This window comes from Cervus canadensis, chromosome X, assembly GCF_019320065.1.
Source record: "Cervus canadensis isolate Bull #8, Minnesota chromosome X, ASM1932006v1, whole genome shotgun sequence".
Lineage (NCBI taxonomy): Eukaryota > Metazoa > Chordata > Mammalia > Artiodactyla > Cervidae > Cervus > Cervus canadensis.
In genome coordinates this window covers 48405574-48427000 of record NC_057419.1, presented here as the reverse complement: position 1 = coordinate 48427000, position 21427 = coordinate 48405574, and the positions used below count along the sequence as shown (strand labels likewise).

Below are 21427 nucleotides of genomic sequence, written 5' to 3'. Positions count from 1 at the left end.
CTAAGATCATGGCATTTGATCCCATCATTTCATGGCAAATAGATGGGGAAACAGTGGAAACAATGTCAGACTTTATTTTGGGGGGCTCCATAATTACTGCAGATGGTGACTGCAGCCATGACATTAAAAGCCGCTTGCTCCTTGGAAGAAAAGTTATGACCAACCTAGACAGCATATTAAAAAGCAGAGACACTACTTTGCCAACTAAGGCAAAGCTATGGTTTTTCCAGTAGTTATGTATGGATGTGAGAGTTGGGCCATAAAGAAAGTTGAGCACGGAAGAATTGATGCTTTTGAACTGTTGTGTTGAAAAAGACTCTTGAGAGTCTCTTGGACAGCAAGGAGATCAATCCAGTCCATCCTAAAGGAAATCAATCCTGAATATTCATTGGAAGGACTGATGCTGAAGCTGAAACTCCAATACTTTGGCCACCTGATGCAAAGAGCTGACTCACTGGAAAAGAGCCTGGTGCTGGCAAAGATTGAAGGCAGGAGGAGAAGGGGATGACAGAGGATGAAGATGGTTGGATGGCATCACCAACTCAGTGGACATGAGTTTGAGTAAACTCCGGAAGTTGGTGATGGACAGGCAGTCCTGGTGTGCTGCAGTCCATGGGGTCGCAAAGAGTCAGACACGACTGAGCGACTGAACTGAAATGAAGGAAAGTCAGGCAAGGTTTCCTTTTGTCAGCCTCAGTCTTTTTTGTTGAGGTTTGAATAGCCTCGGGCTTTCTTGTGGGTTTGGGGGTTTCTGAATTCTTTCAGTCTGCCCTCTCTCATAGCAAAGCAGCTCCCAGCCCTTGAATCATTGGTCAGCAGTCAAGTTCCCTCAAGAAAAGTCTGAGGAAGTACTCTACTTTTCTTACCCTATTTATGAAAAGTCTAAAGTTCAGTTGACTCATTGGGAGACCTGTAGAACAAAGGCTTTGGGTATGTGCTCACACTGAATTTTCAAATTTAAAAGTGGATTTTGAGAAGATTGTAGATCCCCATGCTATTGTAAAAAATAACACGGATAGATCCTATATACCTTTTACCCGGTTTCCCCCAGTGGTCACATCTGACAAAGCCATAATGCAGTGGCACAACCAAGGTGGTAATGTTGATATAATCCACTTGTCTTATTCCGATTTCCTCAGTTTCCATTTGTGTGAATGCATATTAATTTCTATGCAATTGTGTCACATGTGTAGCTTTGTGTTGGGCTTCCCAGATGGCACTAGTGGTAAAGAACCCACCTGCCAATGCAGGAGGTGTAAGAGACACAGATTTGATCCCTGGGTTAGGAAGATCCCCTGGAGGAGAGTGTGGTAACCCACTCCAGTATTCTTGCCTGGAGAATCCCATGGACAGAGGAGCCTGGTGGGCTACAGTCCATAGAGTTGCAAAGGGTTGGACATGACTGAAGTGACTTGGCACTGCAGTACTGTAGCTTTGTGTATTCAGCCCTACAGCCAGGATACAGAACAGGTCCATCCTCACAAAGATCCTTTGTGGTCTTTTTTAACCACACCCACCTCCCTCCTGCCACCCCTATTCCTAACACCTTTTTGTGTCACTCAGTCATGTCTGATTCTTTGTGACCCCATGGGCTGCAGCCCACCAGGCTCCTCCATCCATGAGATTTTGTAGGCAAGAAGACTGGAGTGAGTTGCCATTCCCTTCTCCAGTGGATCTTCCTGACCCAGGGATTGAACTGGATCTCCTGTATTGCAGGCAAATCCTTTACCATCTGAGCCTCCTGGGAACCCCATTCCTTACCCCTAGCAACCCTGAATCTGTTCTCTATATCTATTATTTTGTCTTTTCAAGAATGTTATATAAATGGAATCGTTTAGTATGTTATCCTATTTTTTTTTATGTTATCCTATTATACTGACTTTTTTCACTCAGCATCATTCTCTAGAGATTCAACCAAGTTGTTGCAGGTATCACTAGCCATTCCTTTATCTTACTGAGTAGTACTCTGTGGTATGGCTGTACCACAGTTTATTTAACTAGTTACCTATTGAAGGACATACAGTTTCTTTCCAGTTTTGTACTACTACAAATAAAGATGAAGCAAATATGTATGCACAGAATTTTTCAGTGTACACATTCTTTTAGTTTCCTGGGATAATTGCCCAAGTATTGTTTAATATTTTAAGAAAATGCCAAACTGTTTTCCAGAGTGGCTATACCATTTTACGGTCGCACCAGCAATGTTGGAATGTACCACTTTTTCCACTGAATTTTAATGATGTGAATTACCAGTGTAGCTGTTCAGAGTTGGTGGCTGGCAGCCCAATTTGAGTCAGACATTATTGCCTACTTTCCCTTTCTTGGTCACTTAGGTAGGAGACCCTTGTGACATCAAGGGCAGGCAGAAAGAAGTATCCTCTGGGGCTGTTATCAGTGAGATCTTTATTTTTGCCTCATTGCCCCAAATTATTTGTATATGTTTAGTGATGGGTCTAGACCTCAGTGCATCACAGGCCTCAGTGTCCGCTGATTCACCAAATGTGTGTTATATCTCGCCTTTCAAATTCCTTTTACTTTAAGGTTTAAAGGGCTTCTCAGATGGTGCTAGTGGTAAAGAACCCACCTGCCAATGCAGGAGACATAAGAGACGCAGGTTCAATCCCTAGTTTGGGAAGATCCCCTGGAGGAGGACATTGCAACCCATTCCAGCATTCTTGCCTGGAGAATCCCCAGGGACAGAGGAGCCTGGCAGGCTTCAGTCTATTGGGTCGCACAGTCAGCTGGGACTGAAGGGATTTCTATGCAAATACCTTCATAGAATTTTCCAGCCTTTCTTTTGTCATGCCTGAAGCAGCTCTTAAACCAGTAAGTGCCAACATAGTTGAAGTGGAATTAAGTGTCACATCTATGCCACCTAGTAAATATTGTATATTCAAACACGGGCTACAAAATTTTAAGCATTCTGAATTTTTCTTTTTACCTGTTTCCTCTTGGCCAGGTGGAATGTGCTGCTGACATTAGCCTTCAGTATAAAGGAGAGCTGACAGTCATGTTACGTTACATACCACCAGAGGAGAAACTGATGCCTCCACTAGAACAGCTTCAAGGTAGAGGAAAAAAATCATTGACTTTGATCAGTGATGTTCCATTTCTAGAAGTGTGGAAATAGGGAGCAGGGATTGGGTGGACTATGTTATTGGGTTAGCCAAGAAGTTCATTTGGCGTTTTCCATAACATCTTCTGTAATGAGCTTTTTGGCCAACTCACATCAAGTGAAAAGGGTTAAGTATCACTGTCCTTTATGGAGAGTTGAGAAGTATATACTGTATATGGGGCTTCCCAGGTGGCGCTAGTGGTAAAGAACCCACCGGCCAATGCAGGAGACATACGAGACATGGGTTCGATCCCTGGGTCAGGAAGATCCCCTGGAGAAGGAAATGGCAGCCCATTCCAGAATTCTTGCCTGGAGAATCCCATGGACAGAGGAGCCCAGCAGGCTACAGTCCATGGGGTCGCAAAGAGTCAGACACAACTGAAGTGATTTTGCACGCACACACACATGCACACACACACACACATGCTATATATGAGGAAGGGTTGTTACAAGAAAAGGACAGAGTTCATAATTAGAAATGAACCTTTATGTTGATGTTTGTTTCTTGGAGGTCCAGGGTATATAGAATCTTCCCCTGGGTTGGGGGGGGGGCAGAAATGGGGGATTGTCTACTAAGAGGGGAGGTGTAGGAAGCTGCTGTCTGGATTTATGAGATTCACAGTTACTCAGGGCATCTTAGGAAAGAAATTAACCTGGAACACAGAATACAAAGGAAAATTCCAGATGGAGTCCACATTTAAATCACTCTTGCCCTTCTTTCCTCAACTCCTACAGACAGCACACGTTATCTTTCTGTTCATATCACCCTTGTCATGGTGACCCTTTGCTAGTAATTTCCTATCTCTTGACCTCAGTTTCCTCACTTCATAGGGATACTACAACTATTAAATAGGTTCATTCCTATAAAGTGCTTACAACTCTGTTAAATAAAGATGATGGTGGCATTGGTCGTTATTCATGTTGAGAGTATTTCATCAGAATAAAAACGTGGTGTGGGAAGTGTTTTCTCTCACCCTGAAATGTAATTGTGCCTTGGCTTTAGCCTTTAGAGCTGGCCAGGCGTAGAGTTGACTATAATATCCAAGGCAGGAGTTATGGAATTTTCTCGAAGTGCATCTTGGCACCTGTGTGTGGCTTTCATTGTAGCTGTTTCTCATGGAGAGCAGGGATGTGGCCCAGGCAGCTCTTGGGGTGTTTTCCATTTTATCCCTTTATATGATTTAGGGGAGTATTTAATTTTTTTTAACTTGTTTATTTTTTTCAATAAATACACATGAAAGATAGATCCAGAAAGATTCCATTAAGGTAAAAAAACATTTAAGTGAATTCATGGAAACATATACAGTAATGTACATAGCTCATTCACTCAGCAAATGAAATAAATCTTTGTAGTCTTTGTCAGTTTTGAAATGGACCCCATGATCTCTCTCTCTTCTCTTCCCTTCTTTTCTCTTCCCCCTCCCTCATTCTCTTTCTTTTTCTTTCATTCTCTCCCCCCACTCCCTCCCTCCCTCCCTCCCTCCCACCCTTCATCTCTCTCTGTCTGATGACTGATGCAGGAAAGAAGTCCTTTAAACGAGGAAAAAAGAAGGATCCATCTATCATCTCTGGAGGAATCCTAGAAGTGTTCATCAAAGAGGCAAAGAATTTGACTGCGGTGAAATCAGGAGGCACTTCTGATAGCTTTGTGAAGGGGTAATTTGGTTTGAGCTCATTTTCAATGGTACTTAGTGAGAGATGAAACAGGAGACAGGGGTGGCTGTGAGGTTTCTGTCTTATTCTAAATGTGTGCTAGGAAAGTGCTCCCCTTGAGTGCTGGTGCTTTCATTGCAAACACCACGAGAGGGATCTGCTTATTCTAGCTCTATCTGCTTCCAGCATATTTCAGTATTTCCCATGACTCTCACCCTCAAACCTGGTGAATTTTCCTGTGAGATTTATTTCTCAAAGGAGCAAAAAGTTTAGCTTTCTACATGTAATATTCTTGTGTTGTGCTTTCCTATCTTTTGGTGCTGGCAGTATGTGACAACAACCAAAATATTGGATCTTTGGAATTTTTCTCTCTTGGGGGACATTGTAAAAAGTGGGATGCCAGAGCGTCGTCCCTCGAGATATCTACTGGGAAGTGCCTTGGAGAAGCTCCCAGACTGACTCTTGGGCATTTGTGCCCACTTTGTGGAGCCTAGGGCAGTTTCTTGAGGGAATACATCCCTTTTAATGGGCATCTTACCCATTCGAGGTAACCCAAACAACAAATCCCTCCTGATTTCTATTTGAGATTTTTCTCTTATAATCAGAAAAACTAGAACCAGAAGGATATTTTTCATCCATTCAGACAAACACATAAATGTGCATGTTCCAAGTGGTTAAGTCTTGCAGCTCCCAATATAAGATGTGGACCCTATTTACACAGAGTACCACAAGCTGCATAAGGTAAAACAAATTCCTATGATGCCTGCTGTGACGTTAATTCTTTGTCAGATGATAGTATCATTCCTCTCCTCCTTCCTCCTTAGAAAAGTGTAACTTCCTCCATGAGGAAATGAGTCAAACCTTTATGCTTACACTTCTAGCTTTGGTAAGGGCGATAATAAGGAGAAGCCAGTTGTCTGGGTCTTCCCCGCTGGTGAGTGTGTGTGCCTGAATTCCCGGCCATCTGTCCTTGACTCTTCCTCACAGTAGGATTAGGCACAGAAGAAAGGTTTCATGCAGATCCTGCCATTGAAATGTGTCTCCCCAGCCCTACCATCCAGTTCAGGCCTCTTCCTGCTCACTGGTGGGATGAGGGGATGGCTCCTTGCTCATGAACTCATTGTGCCCTTGGACAAATGACTTGACATTCTTCTTAAACAGTTTTTACTTCATCATGTTGAAACATGTATGAAAGAAGAGAAAATAAAGGATGTATTTTTAAGGCCAGTAACTTTCTAGTAAATTCTGTCCCTAGTTACAGTTAACCATTGAGCTGATTTTAAAAGAACCTCAATTTTTTTTAAAAAAAGAGCATGAGAGAGCAAGAATAGTCCCTTCTATAAAATTTAATGTTATAACATATAACCTTAAATACTCGGTCCATGAGCCAACATAAGAGTGTCTTAAACAACAGTCTTTGTATGAAAACAAACACTAAAGGTAAGGTATCCCATTGGCTAGAACTTAGTCACCTGACTATATGAGCTACAAGGGAGGCTGGGGAATGTAGTCTTTATTCTGGACAATCTTGTGCCTAACTGAAAAAATTAGGACTTTCTTTTTTGGAGACAAATAGGAGAGAGAATGAATATTCAGAGATAAGCAGTATCTGTTTGGTACATGAAATCACAAGTGTCATAATGTGTTTTCTTTATTGTAAGATCATTTGTGGTATTGTTCATGTTAATTTGATGTACTAATTCCATATCCATAAGTCTCCTTCTCAAAAGTGCCTGACTCATCAGGTACTATGATCAAAAACAGAGTAAGGAAAATGAGACAGGGAAGGGAGAGAAGCTGATAAAAATGTTACTAGGCAGGTTCCTACTGTGGGCAAATGGGGCTCATTTCCACTAATGAAGTGTTAAGCAACTCTTTGAAATATACCTTAGGATTGTCCCTTCAAGGGACAGGAAAGCTGGGAGACTCATCCACCAATTTCCTTTACTTCAATTTATTTTTTAGCTGCGCTGTACAACATGTGAAATTTTAGTTTCCTGACCAAGAATGAATCTGTGCCCCATGTGATATAAGCAGGGGAGTCTCAACCACTGGACTGCCAGGGAAGTCTCCTCATCCACCAATTTCTAAAACTCAGTGGTTGAGGGTTGTTCCGAGGGACATGAAATTCCCAGTAATCCAAGGTTTCCTGCATGTAAGCTGAGTCGGCTCACAGAGCACCAAAGTCCTTAATTGGAGAAGCCAAGAGACACAGGCGCTTAAGGTGGGAACTTGTCAGCATGGCAGGAAGTGTTCATCCTGGCATCATGTTGCCACAGAGGTGAGCCAGTGATGATGGGAGGCACGACATTATTACAGAGTGTCTCCCACAGAGGTATTTTCATTTCTAGATGAGGGAAAGACCAATAGGATTAGAAAGGAGAGTGTGGGCATTCTACTCTTGCCCCCACTTAAAAGAGATAATAAACCATCCCACTATATCAACCCAGATTTAAGCATATAAGGTGCTGGGAAAGATAATCAAACATACACACCCATGTACACACCAGGAATTATGGGAAATTTAAATGACTATGCAAGGATGCCCTTTTCTGCTTCACTGTCTCACTGATGACTTGATTGTGTTTTCTCCTGCAGCTACCTGCTCCCTGACGATAGCAAAGCCACCAAGCATAAAACTCTGGTAATAAAAAAGAGTCTGAACCCTCAGTGGAATCATACTTTCATCTTCAGTGGCCTGCATCCCCAGGATATAAAACATGTTTGCCTAGAACTTACCATCTGGGACAAGGAGGCCTTTTCCAGCAACATCTTTCTGGGAGGAGTTCGTTTGAATTCTGGAAGCGGTGAGGGACTAGGGTACCCTTAGATAGTCTGACTCTGTGTGGGGCAGGGGAGTGGTTCCTACAGGTGTGATGTGTCATAGATGTATTTGTAGTTTCTGCTTAGCTGACTCTCGAGATTTCTATAGATGCTCTATTCCTTTGTCCAAGGTTTGGTTCACTGTTAAAAATAGTACTCTGTAACTTTGTATCCTTCAGCTAGAAGTTTGGGGTGCATAATGCTTATATTTGGACCTTTTATAAAATATCATTTACACTTTAGTCTGAGTGAATTTCAACTACTTTCTTGGGCCTTACTTCAGGATTTGCTTAGGAGACAACCACCATGATGATACACACTTCTGACAGTGACAATACACAGCAAAGGACTTCCCAGACCAACTTGACTTCATGTTCTTCTCAGTGCTGTCCAGGGCTTGCAGCCTTTACTCAACCCTGGTTGAATTGAAAGAAAATCCATTTTTTCCCTAAAAAATAATATCTCATGTTGTTCAGACAGGTCACAGAAACACAGAATTGGTGCCACAAGACACAGCTATAACAGTGAATTGGGAAAATTTTAGCAGCAGAGCAGGTGCTGCCCTGCAAACTTTCATTATCCAAACACTAGGCCAGCCACAGTCTGCATGCAACAGGGTTGGCTTTCCTGTGGAGAAGGACCCCACCCCTGTGATGCTCTACTTATGTATAGATTAAGGCTGTCTCTGCCACTAAAATGACAACTCCCAGGTCACAGAAGTGGCCTCGTTCAAAAGGGAGAGCCTTGGAGCCCTGTTCAGCCTGTTCTTCTGTCATGTTAACTCAGTCTAGATGAGCCAGTTTTCTACTTAAACTACCAAAGTGAGTAAGAATCGAGCCCCCAGGGCCATCCTAATTTGTTCCCCATCACCTAGGCAGAAGAGAGTAATGTCGCCTGCAAAGGATGTCTTCCACGCTAATATCACTCATTAGATATGGTAAGAACAAGCCAGTGAAGGTCTTTCTGGTCAGCAGAGGTTGATAGGTATCGGTCCAGAAGATGAAAACATTTCATTTCTAAAGTATAATGCTCCCCTTTCGCTTCTTTAGGTGTGAGCCACGGGAAGAACGTGGATTGGATGGACTCTCAAGGGGAAGAGCAGCGCCTCTGGCAGAAGATGGCGGACAATCCCGGAACTCCTGTAGAGGGCGTACTCATGCTCCGTGCCAGCATGGGGAAGAGTAAGCTCTGAAGGTACCAGCTCTCCAAAGTGAGGCCTCCCGGGACTGTCTGGTGGTTATTTCCTACCAGTGGTAGGCTCACCACCTGGAGTCGGCTTCCTTGCCATTTCTCACCTGAGCCTCTTGGGACATAAGGGGAGAGATGTCAATGTTATAAATAGCTAGGGTCTCGCCAGCTGTCTTATAAAAGCATGTACTCTCTATGTCCACAGGCTAGGGCTTTTTTGATAGAAAAGGGCTGGATGATAGAAAGTATACCACATGGTCCTGTTAACAAACACATTGTGCAATAACTCATGGGCTTTATCTCACAGGGGAAATGGCATATGTTTATTTGAAACTACAGTTGAGATTGGGAGCCCCCCAGCTTCTTCTAATTGTGAGTGACTTTAGGTTTTCTCAAGGTTGGAGGGAAAAGGGAATCACTTGGAACGTAGGCCTCTTGCAGAGTAAGAAGAAGGGATACTGGCTACCCTTGCCTCACCCCAGGAATCCCCATGATCCGAAGAAGGCACTGTGGGGATGGTTGCTTGGGCAAGAGGGTGGTCCCGTTGTTGTAGCTACCTTGTGGATTAACCGGGTGAATTTTCAAGATGAACTGAGGGTTTTTTTCTGTGGTGACTATGTAATTGGTACTCTAAATCATCCCATTTTGGGGAGTGAAGAGACCTAAATCATTACACCAGGACACCAGATGTAAGCCAGGACTGACCTGGGAAAATTGGGGTGTAGGGTCACCCTAATTATGACTTAGCTATTGAGAGAGCTGTGTTGTAAACATTTATAAAATATTCTAAGCTATTAACTAAAAGGGAATAAGAAGCAATGCACATTTTTGAACCGCTACTTGTATTATATCTGCTGTATCCTGTTGCTCAAAGGAAGTCACATGGCCAAGCCCCAAATCAAGAGGCAGGGAAATATACTCTGCTCACACTGAAGCCATGGCAAGAGTGAGGATGCTGGAAGAGAGGAAGGATTGTGGCCAATAGTTCCATCCAACCTCTGTCACTTGGAAATGCAGAGGCTTTAGCCACTAAACTTAGATGCAAAGGGAGTTAATGCTGAAAAAGGACCTTGGACCTGTTCCTCATTTTGCACAGTCCAAATCTGAAGCCCATAGAGCAAAGATGACTTACCTAAGATCATATAAAATCTGTGAGTGTATGTGGACTTAAATACAGGGTGTAACTCCTAAGCCAATGTTCTGTCGACTGTGGTCTTCCACTTGGTATAATCCTATGCTAATCGTGATGGGCAAGAGCACATAGATGATGGGAGGTGGAGTCAAGTCTGAATGTTTGTATATGAATATACTTGACACAGTCTTCTTCTGGAGTCATATTCTAGCCTCTCAGCTCATTTTTTTACTTGAATTCGTATAAAAACCCTTAAAAGGATGGATACTTAATTTTAGTAGTAGGAAAGCTAGAATCATCTTCAGGTAGCTAACTCTTCCATATTCTAAATTTCTTTTTGAATTTTGAAAGCAAATTTAAGAATATATTTACCATTATTCTTAGTAAGGTGACTAACAATCCATAGTCACTGTTATTCAAAAATAGGCTATCCAGTTCTAGGAAATGGAAGTTATTAGTTTAGTGTAGCTTAGTGCATAGGATACAATTTTTAAAACTCACGCCTGTATCTCTATGTTGCCCTTCTTAAAAACAGAAAACAAAAAGTATACGATCATCACGACTTCCTTTATTGAAAGAAAAAATGTCTTCAGACTTGACATGACTTAGTATCTCCTCAATGACATTTATAGGGGAGGTGAGAGGATAAGCCTGGAGACATTTCTAAAGTAGACAGACTGAAGTAGATTTATTCACTAATAATGAAAGTGGCAAAATTAATTCCAAAATATCTTGAACTCAAGATGAGCATGAATTGCATGTATTCAGACCTTTGCCACAGAGCAATTGTGAGAGTAGTGTGGTTTCATAAAATCCAATATCTAATTGGGTGTTTCCATACTTTAAGGCCCAGGTATGCCAACATCAGAATCCTGTTGGTGTGGCTCTCAGAAATAAAAGGCAAGTTGATCTTTTAGGTTACTTTTTTTTTTAAGTGTAGTGTAGAAGTACAAAAAAGATTTTTAATATAAATGATACATGTGAATGGCACAAAATTGTGAAAAGCAAGTCTTACCCTTTCCTCTTCCATATCAGAGTATATTGACAGCCTCTTTCTTTTTATATGGCTACAGTGTACTACATTATAGGGGTGTATTAAATTTATTTAACCATTCTTATCAAACACCACATTTAATATGGTTAATTTAGCTATGTTTGGTGGCTTTTTGAAGCAATTTTTTTCCCCAGAGTAAACACTTCTAAATTCAAATTGAGATCTGTATATTATGTATCAATTCTACTTTTGGTTATTTATCCTACAGAGATTGATAAATATGTTAAAAATGATTACATACAAGGATATTTCTTGGGAAAGATTGGAAAACATCCAAAAGCCCATCAATAGAGACCTTCTCTAATATCATTCATGCCTAATTTTTCTGTTTCATTAATTGTTCCCTTTCCTTGTCTGTTAAAGATTGTAAAATGCTTAACTTTGGATTCTTTTTTTTTTTTTTTTGGCTGCACTGTGTCTTCTTCATTGAAGCACAGGGGCTTTCTCTAATTGCAATGCATGGGTTTCTCTTATTCTCTAGAGCATGCAGGCTCTCTAGTTGTGGCAAGCAGGCTTACTTACCCCGCAGCATGTAAGATCTTACTTCCCCTACGAGAGGTTGAACCTGCATCCCCTGCAGTGAAAGGTGGATTCTTAACCACTGGACCACCAGGGAAGTCCCTCTAAACACTGGATTCTTTGATGCTTGTTCTTTCTTTTCTCCTTACTTTATCCATCCTCAGGTATTATCATGTATTGTATCCTCATGGTTTATGACCATTTATATACTTACGACTTCAAATTCTCATCCCCAACCCAGACCCTTTCTCTCAGCCCCAGGCCCTGATCCAACTGTTTATATGATATCTCCACCAGGATTGCTCATACTCTCAACATAGTCAAAAATGAACTCTTTATTCCACCCTTTTTCTTACACCTATGTCTTTCTGCTCCACTACATTCTGTCTCAGTACCTTGTCCCATCATCCACCAGGTTATACTAACTAGACACTGGGTAGTGATGTTTTCTTTTTCATTGACATATAGCAGACTTACAATATTAGTTTTAGCTGTACAACATAGTAATTTGATATTTTTATAGAATATTTTCTATGTAAGCTTATTATAAAATAGTGACCGTATTCCATGTGCTGTATCCTTATAATTTATTTATTTTATACCTAGTAATTTTGTACTTCCTTTTTCATATCTTTGGAGAAGGAAATGGCAACCCACTCTAGTATTCTTTCCTGGAAAATCCCATGGACGGAGGAGCCTGGTAGGCTGCAGTCCATGGGGTCACAAAGAGTTGGACAGGGCTGAGCGACTTCACTAATTCACTTACATATCTTGCCCCTCCCCCTACACTTCTCCCCTCTGGTAACCACTAGTTCTCTGTAACTGTTAATTTTTTTTTGTTTGCTTTTTAATTTTTTGCTGTTTTGGGTCTTTGTTGCTGTGTATAAGCTTTTCTTCAGTTATGGCGAGCAAGGGCTACTCTATATAGTTGTAGTGTGTGGGTTTTTCTTGTGGCTGTGGCTTCTCTTGTGAAGCCTGGGCTCTAGGCACCCCAGCTTCAGTAGCTGTGGCTCGAGGGCTCTAGAGAGCTAGCTTAGTAGTTGTGGCCCATGGGCTTAGCTGCTCTGAAGCATGTGGAATCTTCCTGGACCAGGAAGCAAACCAGTGTCCCCTGCTTTGCAAGGCAGATTCTTAACCTCTGAACCATCAGGGAAGCCCCTCTGTTTTGTTATATTCATTAGTTTGTTGTATTTTTTAGATTCCACATATAAGTGATAGCATACAGTATTTGTCTTTCTCTGACTTATTTCACTTAGCGTAATGCTGTCTATGGGGTCACACAGAGTCAGACCCAACTGGAGCGACTTAGCAGCAGCAGCAGCAGCAATGCCCTATAAGTGCATCCATGTTGCTACAAATGGCATTATTTCACTCTGTACTACGGTTGAGTAATATTTCATTGTGTATATGTACCATATCATTTTTATCCATTCCTCTGTTGATGGGCATCTAGGTTGCTTCCATACTTGGCTATTGTAAATAGTGATGCTGTGAACATTGGGTATGTATATCTTTCTAAATTATTGGTTTTTGATTTATGCTTCTTCCTTACACTGAGGCAAAATTAATCAGGAAATCGTATTGATTATATCTCCTAAAGATCTCAAAAGCCTGTCCAATTCTCACCATCTCCATGCCACCACCTAGGTATAAGCCACCATTACCCCTCTCTGTTATAAGTCTCCTAACTGCTATTTTTGCAGCCACTCTTATCCTCCTTCAATCTACCCTCCACACAGTGGCCAGATTTTCCCAGCATGTTAATTTTAAATGTTTAAACATATGGGAAAGTTGAAATGATTTTATACTGAACACCCTTATACACACCACCGAAATTCAACTTCTACTAGTAGGCTATACTTACACATCATTGGCTATCTATCTATCCCCAGTTCAGTTCAGTTCACTTAGTCATATCCAACTCTTTGCAACCTCATGGACTGCAGCACGCCAGGCCTCCCTGTCCATCACCAACTCCTGGAGTTTACTCAAGCTCATGTCCATTGAGTCGGTGATGATCGTTTAAAAATTGCAAATCTGATCATCCTTTAAAACCTTCTGTAGCTTTCCATTGCCCTGCGAATAAAATTCAAATTCCTGCTCATGGCCTGCCACTCCCTGTGTTAGATGATTGCTGCCTCCAGCTCACCCCACACCATGCCTCCTTCCTTTCTCCCCTTTCAGCCACACAATGTATTTCTCTACTTTTCAATCGTGCCAGCCTCTAGTCTCTTTCACAGCCTTTGCAATGGAATCTTCTTGTTCCTTCTCTTCATTGACCTGATTTCCATTCATCATCCAGGGAAATCTCTCCTGATGCCCCTCTGCCTGACTAGGTCACCTGCCTCTCTTTCCCCTTCACTACATACATCACAATTTTAATAAATTATTCATGTAATGAGTCCTATCATACCTGTGTCAATTCTCTTCCCACCACATCCCAAGAATATGAGATTCAGAGGGGCAGAGAGAGATGGTATTCATATTATTTCATAGCTGTATCCCCCATGCTTAATTAAGAGCAGGTAATAAAATATTTGTGGATTAAGTAAAAATGAAAAAACAGTAACAGAATGTTAGACTATAGGTATCTTTAGAGATCACTGTTACAGGGGACTGGGATCCACATAGATCAAGAAAAATATCTGACTCTGATTGGTCTTTTAAAAGCAACCTTTCTTCTTGCCTGGAGATCCCATGGACAGAGGAGCCTAGCAGGCTACAGTCTATAGGGTCACAAAGAGTCAGACACGACTGAAATGCGTGAGCACAACGCAGCACTATAAGTACTTTAGTTACAATCCTAGACAGCATACTTCAGCTTCTCTTGGCATAGATAAAGCACAGAGTGTTCCCTCCAGCCTAGTATCTCAGCTTCTCAGAGGAGGAGACCATGGCCTGACCTGGAGGATCCTACTCCTTATTTCAAGCAGCCCTCAATTTTTTTCTTAGTTGAATCAGACAAGTTGTAAAGAGACCCTGGCAAGCTTATAAGCCTGATTTCAACCATTCCCTTTGTAAATAGCACCTGCAGGACACATGGAAGATCCAATATATCCGCTCTCATTTTGCCTATTGTTGTTAATGTCATTGGAATCATCAGGATATGGATTTTCCAGGTCACAAAAGCACCAGCCACAAAGATATTTTGATGGGACTTTTTATTTTGATTTCCTTTTCCTTAGATAAAGCTTAAATATATGATGAATCATCTCTAAGTACTTAACTAATGGATGAATTGAGCCCACCATATTGACAGTAATATTAGCAGCAGCAGCATCTACTCCTCCAAGGTTTCTATTTGGCAGGGGAGGAGATAGCTGTGGAAAAAATAAGGGTAAAGCCCACTCTTAGAAGCAAACTGGATCAGGATATCAAGTCCCAGAAGCAACTCAGAGTGAACTACGATGTCATAGGCTGTGATCAGTGTTTTTCTTCCATGTAGATACTTCACGTGAAACTGAGCATTGCTTTTAGAAGTTGGCAGAAAGGGTTTCCTCCCACAATGGTATATTTATAACCTCTGAAGTTAATGGAAAGAAATAGAATGAGGAAGTTTATATAGGCACCATTATAGCAAACATTGGATTTTGCAAGGCTTGAGCAAGAGCCATGGAAATTGGGCCATATCAAGGATTCCACAGGATTATCTGAATATGGAGTGTGAATGTAATGCATTGATTCCAGAGCATTGCTCCAAGCCTACTGAACAAAATCTCCAGGAAATTCCATCATTTTTTATCAAGCTTCTTGGGTGATTCTAATACAAACGGATCACAGTTTGAGGAAGATTGTATTTGAGGAGAAATTACGTTGGCTATATTATTTGCACCAACTCTGCATCATGATAACACATTGGATTTGATTAACCTGGATGTTATTCATTGCGAGGCAACCATGGTGAGATGGAAGGAGCCTGAACTTGAACTCACATTGACAGAAGCTCAAGTCTTGACTACTTACCAACCTTAGTCAAGTTCATTATCCAATCTAGGTCTTGATCTAGTTGCCTGGAAAATAGGGATAACTGGACTGCTTTGGAGTAATTGAAGATATCAAATGAGGTAATATGCTTTGTCACTTCTAACCCACTGGGAAAAAAAGATCATTATTAGTGATCTAGAGATAGCAATCTGTGGTTCATAATCTCTTAAGCCCTTCTTTTCCTGGGTGTTTAGCTATGTCTTAATCATTCATTATAATGAAGTAGTCTCCAGTGTATAGCAACAATACAAAAAATATCCAAAAACCTCCTTACTTTGCTATATCATCCATTGTGGAATTTCCTACTTCATCTGATTAGATAGTAAGTTTTGCAAAAGTGTTCCATTTGATGGAAAGAGAGACTGTGTCAGCTTTTTGTTAAGAGGTTGTAGAAACCATAAACAAACTATCTTTCCACCCTTTTCCTTAACAACGTTCTTTCAGTGTAGTGACCATTTCTTACCATGGCCCATCGTTTATCTCCTATGTCAGGGAGATCAAACCTGCCTTCCTCACAGGGTTATTGTTCAGAATCTCACTTTTTATCTACAGAAGGAAATTCACCATTCTGTCAAAACAAATTCCATAGAAATACAAATGCTGTGGTCATTATGAGGAATGAATGGTGTTTCAAATATTAGTACTTCTTTCTCATTTACCACATTAGAATTTATTGACCTATACCAGCAGAGGGTTCCTTTCATACTTGGAAAAGGGAGATAGAATATATAGTTAGTATTGCCTATAAGTGACAAAATACACCTATAGGGAGTAGATCATGTTTTTCTTTCCTGTATTTCAGCAAAGGAGGATAAATGTCTCTTATTTTGTTTTTCTTTGTCACTGATTGAGGCAGAAATTAATACAACAAGCAAGTAAAATATTTTGGTATAATAGTTAATGCAAAAGTTAAAATCATTGGCATTTGCTAAGGAAAAAATGTCTCTTTATAGAAGGGCAGAGAACTTGAGTCAAATATTTTTACCCTTTTATTGTCTTTATCTGCTTACTCTGGGGGAAGGAATCTAATTGCTCCTTCTAAGTATGATTTTCTAGTTAGCCAAAGGTTCATTTTGTCTTCAGAAAGTTGAAACTTCTTTGTGAAAATCTATGGGAACTGATGGGTCCCAACAGTAAAAGTGTTTATTTATTTATGGATTTTTTTATTGGGATATAATTGCTTTGCCATGTTGCATTAACTTCTGCTGGACAATAACATGAGTTGGCCATATGTATACTCATATCCCCTCTTGAGCCTCCCTCCCACCCCCGCCCATTCTACCAGTAAAATCTTTTTAAATTTTTCCCATTTGAAAACAGGGAAGGGAGCCATTCCCTTACAAAACAGTTTATGTCAATAATTTATGTTTGAACTGTAGTCAGAGTGCATATTGGGAATATATTTGCTTTTCCATCCTTTCCAATATTCACTATTCATAAATTGACATCTTTGAAGAGAGTTCATTGGTTTTCAGTTGCTATGAAGAAAGAAATGTCTAGACTTTTCTGAATCTTCTTGCTTTTGACCTTCTTTATTGCCCTCAATCAATTTGTCCTTCTTAATTCCTAAGTATCATCTTACATTGTGCCTCTGACAGATGGGGAGTAGCTCCGAAGATGGGAGATGTCCTTAATGTTTTTGGATTAATGGAAATGCTATTATTAATTTTCAGGTCTTTTCTATCACTTCTGAAACCAGCTCTGTTACAATCATTTGTTGGCAAAGCATCTGAATGCACAAAGCCAGGTTGGGGTAGGGGGAGATACCCTGACTGCTTCCTAAGGAATCAAACTGCAAGGGGTACTAAACATCCCTGCAAAAGTACAATGAGATGGGGAACTCCTCCCGGAAAGACTATGGTATTAGCAAGAAGAAATACTGTCTTCTTTTTTTTTTTTTTTTTGAAATACTGTCTTCTTGAGTAGAGAAGTGAGACAGGGACCCCATGCCTGAACAGCAATTCATAGCTGATGAATGACAGATTTGATTAGAGACTGGGCTTCTGTTTTCCTGAATGGGGTATGTAACTTGGGCCAGGCATGAATTGCTAAGGACATAGGGAAAGGCGGAGAAGGGTGGCCTCCATTGGACATTTCCTTTATCCCTTCCACTAGGCAGCATTTCTCAAAATAAATGTTGTATCAATACAAATATTTAAAGAACGTCGGAGATGGACACCACATCATCAGGGCAAGAACTGGCCCAACTCTGAATGCACTAGGTCCCTGTTGCTGGATTGAGTGTGGTTGTCACAGGCAGCCTGTTTTTCTCTGGGCCTGAAGATAAATCCAAGCGTTGAGTGGACTGCAGAGGGAAGATGCACTTGCAATACCCTAAGAACACCTGAGGATCTCTGGGTTCCTGGGGCATTGGAATGGCAGCTCTCCTTGGGAAGAAGTAAGGGTGGAAATTTTCCACACTCTGCCAATGACTGGGTTACCTGTATCTGCCTTGTCCCTAGCACCCAGCTGCTTTGCCTGCCAATTTAGTCTCCTAAGCTCTGGCTTTGCTAGGATGTTGATCTCTTTGTTTTTAAATTATTAGACTTTAAAAAATTAGAGAAGTATTAGGTTTGCAGAGAAATTAAACAGAAAGTACAGAGTTGCTATATACTACCGTTCCCCTCCCCCTGCAAGTTTCTCCTGTAATTAACGTCTTCCGTTGGTGTGGTGGTGGTGTGATACGTTAATACAATTGATTAACCAACATTGGTGCGTTATTCATTGAAGTCCATAGTTTACATTTGGGTTCACTCTTGGTATTTTACAGTGGTATGGGTTTTAGCAAATGCTTGATGTCATGTATCCACAATTACATTCTCATACAGAATCTTTTTGCTGCCATAAAAATCCCCTGCACTCCAACCCCTCACAACCACTGGTCTTTTTTACTGTCTCTATAGTTTTGCCTTTTTCCAGAATGTTATATAGTTGGAATCAATCATACAGTATACAGCCTTTTCCAACTTGCTTATTTCACTTATCAATATGCATTTAAGTTCCTCTGTGTATTTTGCGGCTTAATAACTCATTGATTTATTTTTTTTTCACTGTGGTAAGAACACTTAACGGGAGATGTACCCTCTTAACAAATTTTTAAGTGCACAATACAGTATCATTGATTTTAAGGAGAGAAAGAAAAGGATGGAAGATCTAAGAAACAATAATATTTAAAAAAATTCCCTGGAGAAGATGGGAGGTCTGCATTTATTTTGCTGGTTTTCTTGGTTTTATTATTGGCTACAAATGATTGTTCCTATTTACTTGTTTTGCCATGTATAGTGCACAATCAGTAGCAATGCTTAAACACGTAATATGCCTACTTCTAAGCTTCTGTATGGATTGTGTCCCCCAGACCAAAGCTTTGTGCCACTCTGTACTTGCTGCAAAGTGTAGTATCTTTTTCATTAAATTCACTTTCCTAATATCTCTCATGTGTTCTATTACAAGTTATTTCTGGGTACTTGAAGATACATATACTTGAAAATGTGTTGTGTTTCACCTATTCCTCCTGTTTTTATACTTATTTGTCTTTGGAGCAAAGCACATTTGCTGAATTGAGACACACAGTTTGGATGACTGTCTGGTGTCTATTTCTAAGATTAGGATGATGTTGAACAGCTCTTCTTGTTGCTTAGCTATTGAATCTCTCATTTTGGTTTTTCTTCACCTTTCTTTCTGTAAAGCTGAACCCTGACACCATCATTCCCTTTGCTCTCCCTTCAGTAAATCATGGGCAGTGACAAGGAAGGGATCAAAGAAGTGACATTTATTGAGCACCTACTATACATCAGGGACTTTATAAATTGTTACCTATTATCTGTGTTTGAAAAAGACAAAGGACAAAACAGGAGACATGAGTCTCAGGTTAAGTAACCCAACTAGTACGTAATAGGCCCTACCCTACATTTCAGATCCCAAAGCCCATGTGTTTAGTTCTTCACCAAAATGTACTCCAGATTCTCAGGGTGTGATTCATGAACCAACAGCATTAGCTTCTTCTGGGAGCTTGTTGGAACTGAAGAATGTTGGGCCCTAAGCCAGATTCAATCAGAATATTCATTAGAACATTGGTTGACCTAAAATCACAATAAATTTTAAGAAGCATTGACTGGACCTTAATATTTAAGGTACTTGATACTATAGCCCGGTTGATGTGAACATTGGCCTAAGACACACCCCATTTATCAGTCTTTTTTTTTTAAACTTTTATTGAACTATAGTTGATTTACATTATTGTGTTAGTTTGAGGTATACAGCAAAGTGATTCAGTTATATATATATTATATATATATGGGCTTCCCTGGTGGCTCAGATGGTAAAGAATCGGCCTGCAATGCGGGAGACCTGGGTTGGTTCCATGGATGGGGAAGATCCCCTGGAGAAGGGAATGGCAACCCACTCCAGTATTCTCTTGCCTGGAGAATTCCATGGACAGAGGAGCCTAACAGGCTACAGTCCATGGGGTTGCAAAGAGTCGGACACGACTGTGTGACTAAGCACACACATTTATACACACACACACACACACACATTGAAGTGAAGTGCAAGTTGCTCAGTCGTGTCCGACTCCTTGTGACACCATGGACTGGAGTGGGTAGCCTTTCCCTTCTCCAGGGGATCTTCCCAACCCAGGGATTGAACCCAGGTCTCCCACATTGCAGGTGGAATCTTTACCAGCAGAGCCCCCAGGGAAGCCCAAGGATACTGGAGTGGGTAGCCTATCCCTTCTCCAGGGGATTCCCGACCCAGGATTGAACCGGGGTCTCCTGCATTGCAGGTGGATTCTTTACCAACTGAGCTATCAGGGAAGCACCACATAAAATGGCTGCTGCTGCTGCTGCTAAGTCGCGTCAGTCATGTCCGACTCTGTGCGACCCCATAGACGGCAGCCCACCAGGCTCTGCCGTCCCTGGGATTCTCCAGGCAAGAACACTGGAGTGGGTTGCCATTTCCTTCTCCAATGCATGGAAGTGAAAAGTGAAAGTGAAGTCGCTCAGTTGTGTCCGACTCTTAGCGACCCATGGACTGCAGCCTACCAGGCTCCTCCATCCATGGGATTTTCCAGGCAAGAGTACTGGAGTGGGGTGCCATTGCCTTCTCCGACATATAATGGAAGAGACTGTAAAAAAGAATATATATATATATATATATATATATATACACACATATATACACACACACACACACATATTCTTATTACAAGGTATTGAGTATTGTTCCATGTGCTGTACAGTAGGTCCTTGTGGTTGTCTATTAATAATAACGTGTATAATTCCATCTCAAGCTCCTAACTTATCCCTTTCCCCTTTGGTAACCGTGTTTGTTTTTGATGTCTGTTTAGTCTGTTTCTGTTTTGTAAATAAATTCATTTGTATCTTTTTTAAAGGAGTTTTAAAGATATTTATTTGGCTGTGTCAGGTCTTAGTTACAGCACATCAGATCTTCAATCTTTGTTGCAGGTGTAGCAGGGCTTCCATACCACCCTAAAAGGGGCAAAATGCAGCCAGTTCTAGTTGTAAGATGTTGTTCTGGGTGCTCTACCTCTGTCCCTGCTCTTTTTTTTCTCTTTGCCCTTCTTCACACTGTTCTGTACCCTAAGAAACCAACCTTAATGAACTGCTTCACAGGGGCTCTCTTGCTGCGTGGATTTTGGTTGGGATTGGCCAAAGGAAGGGACCAGTAGGAGATTGAATGGTGAGATCAATATAGTTCTTCCCCTGGCTCCTTCCTACTGGATCACGTTGGTTACGTTCCTCTGCCTAGAACTATAGCTCCTAGCAGGTGGCCTTCTCCAGCTGGAGGTATGGCCACCACTCTTTCCCTTCACCTCCTTTAGACCTAGGACAGGTAGTCTTGACTGTGGTCAGTTTCACTGTCCCTCATTACTTTTCTTTAACCCCAACCACCCTTTTATAAATAGTCCTTTTGTTACTTTTCCCTCAAGATCACACTCATA

General features: G+C 41.1%; 1 protein-coding gene across 2 annotated transcripts in view; it reads left to right on the top strand.

Moving 5' to 3' along the window:
* Positions 1 to 21427, top strand: part of SYTL5 (synaptotagmin like 5) — a 170457-nt gene that overhangs the window by 127034 nt on the left and 21996 nt on the right. The window contains exons 16-19 of one of the 2 annotated variants that reach the window (XM_043458058.1): positions 2960 to 3068; positions 4636 to 4771; positions 7367 to 7575; positions 8641 to 8785. In XM_043458058.1, coding sequence (XP_043313993.1) covers positions 2960 to 3068; positions 4636 to 4771; positions 7367 to 7575; positions 8641 to 8783 — 597 coding nt within the window. In that variant the 3' untranslated portion in view covers positions 8784 to 8785. Of the gene's footprint in view, positions 1 to 2959; positions 3069 to 4635; positions 4772 to 7366; positions 7576 to 8640; positions 12215 to 21427 lie in introns of those variants that run through there. The other variant, XM_043458059.1, reaches the window with a different exon arrangement.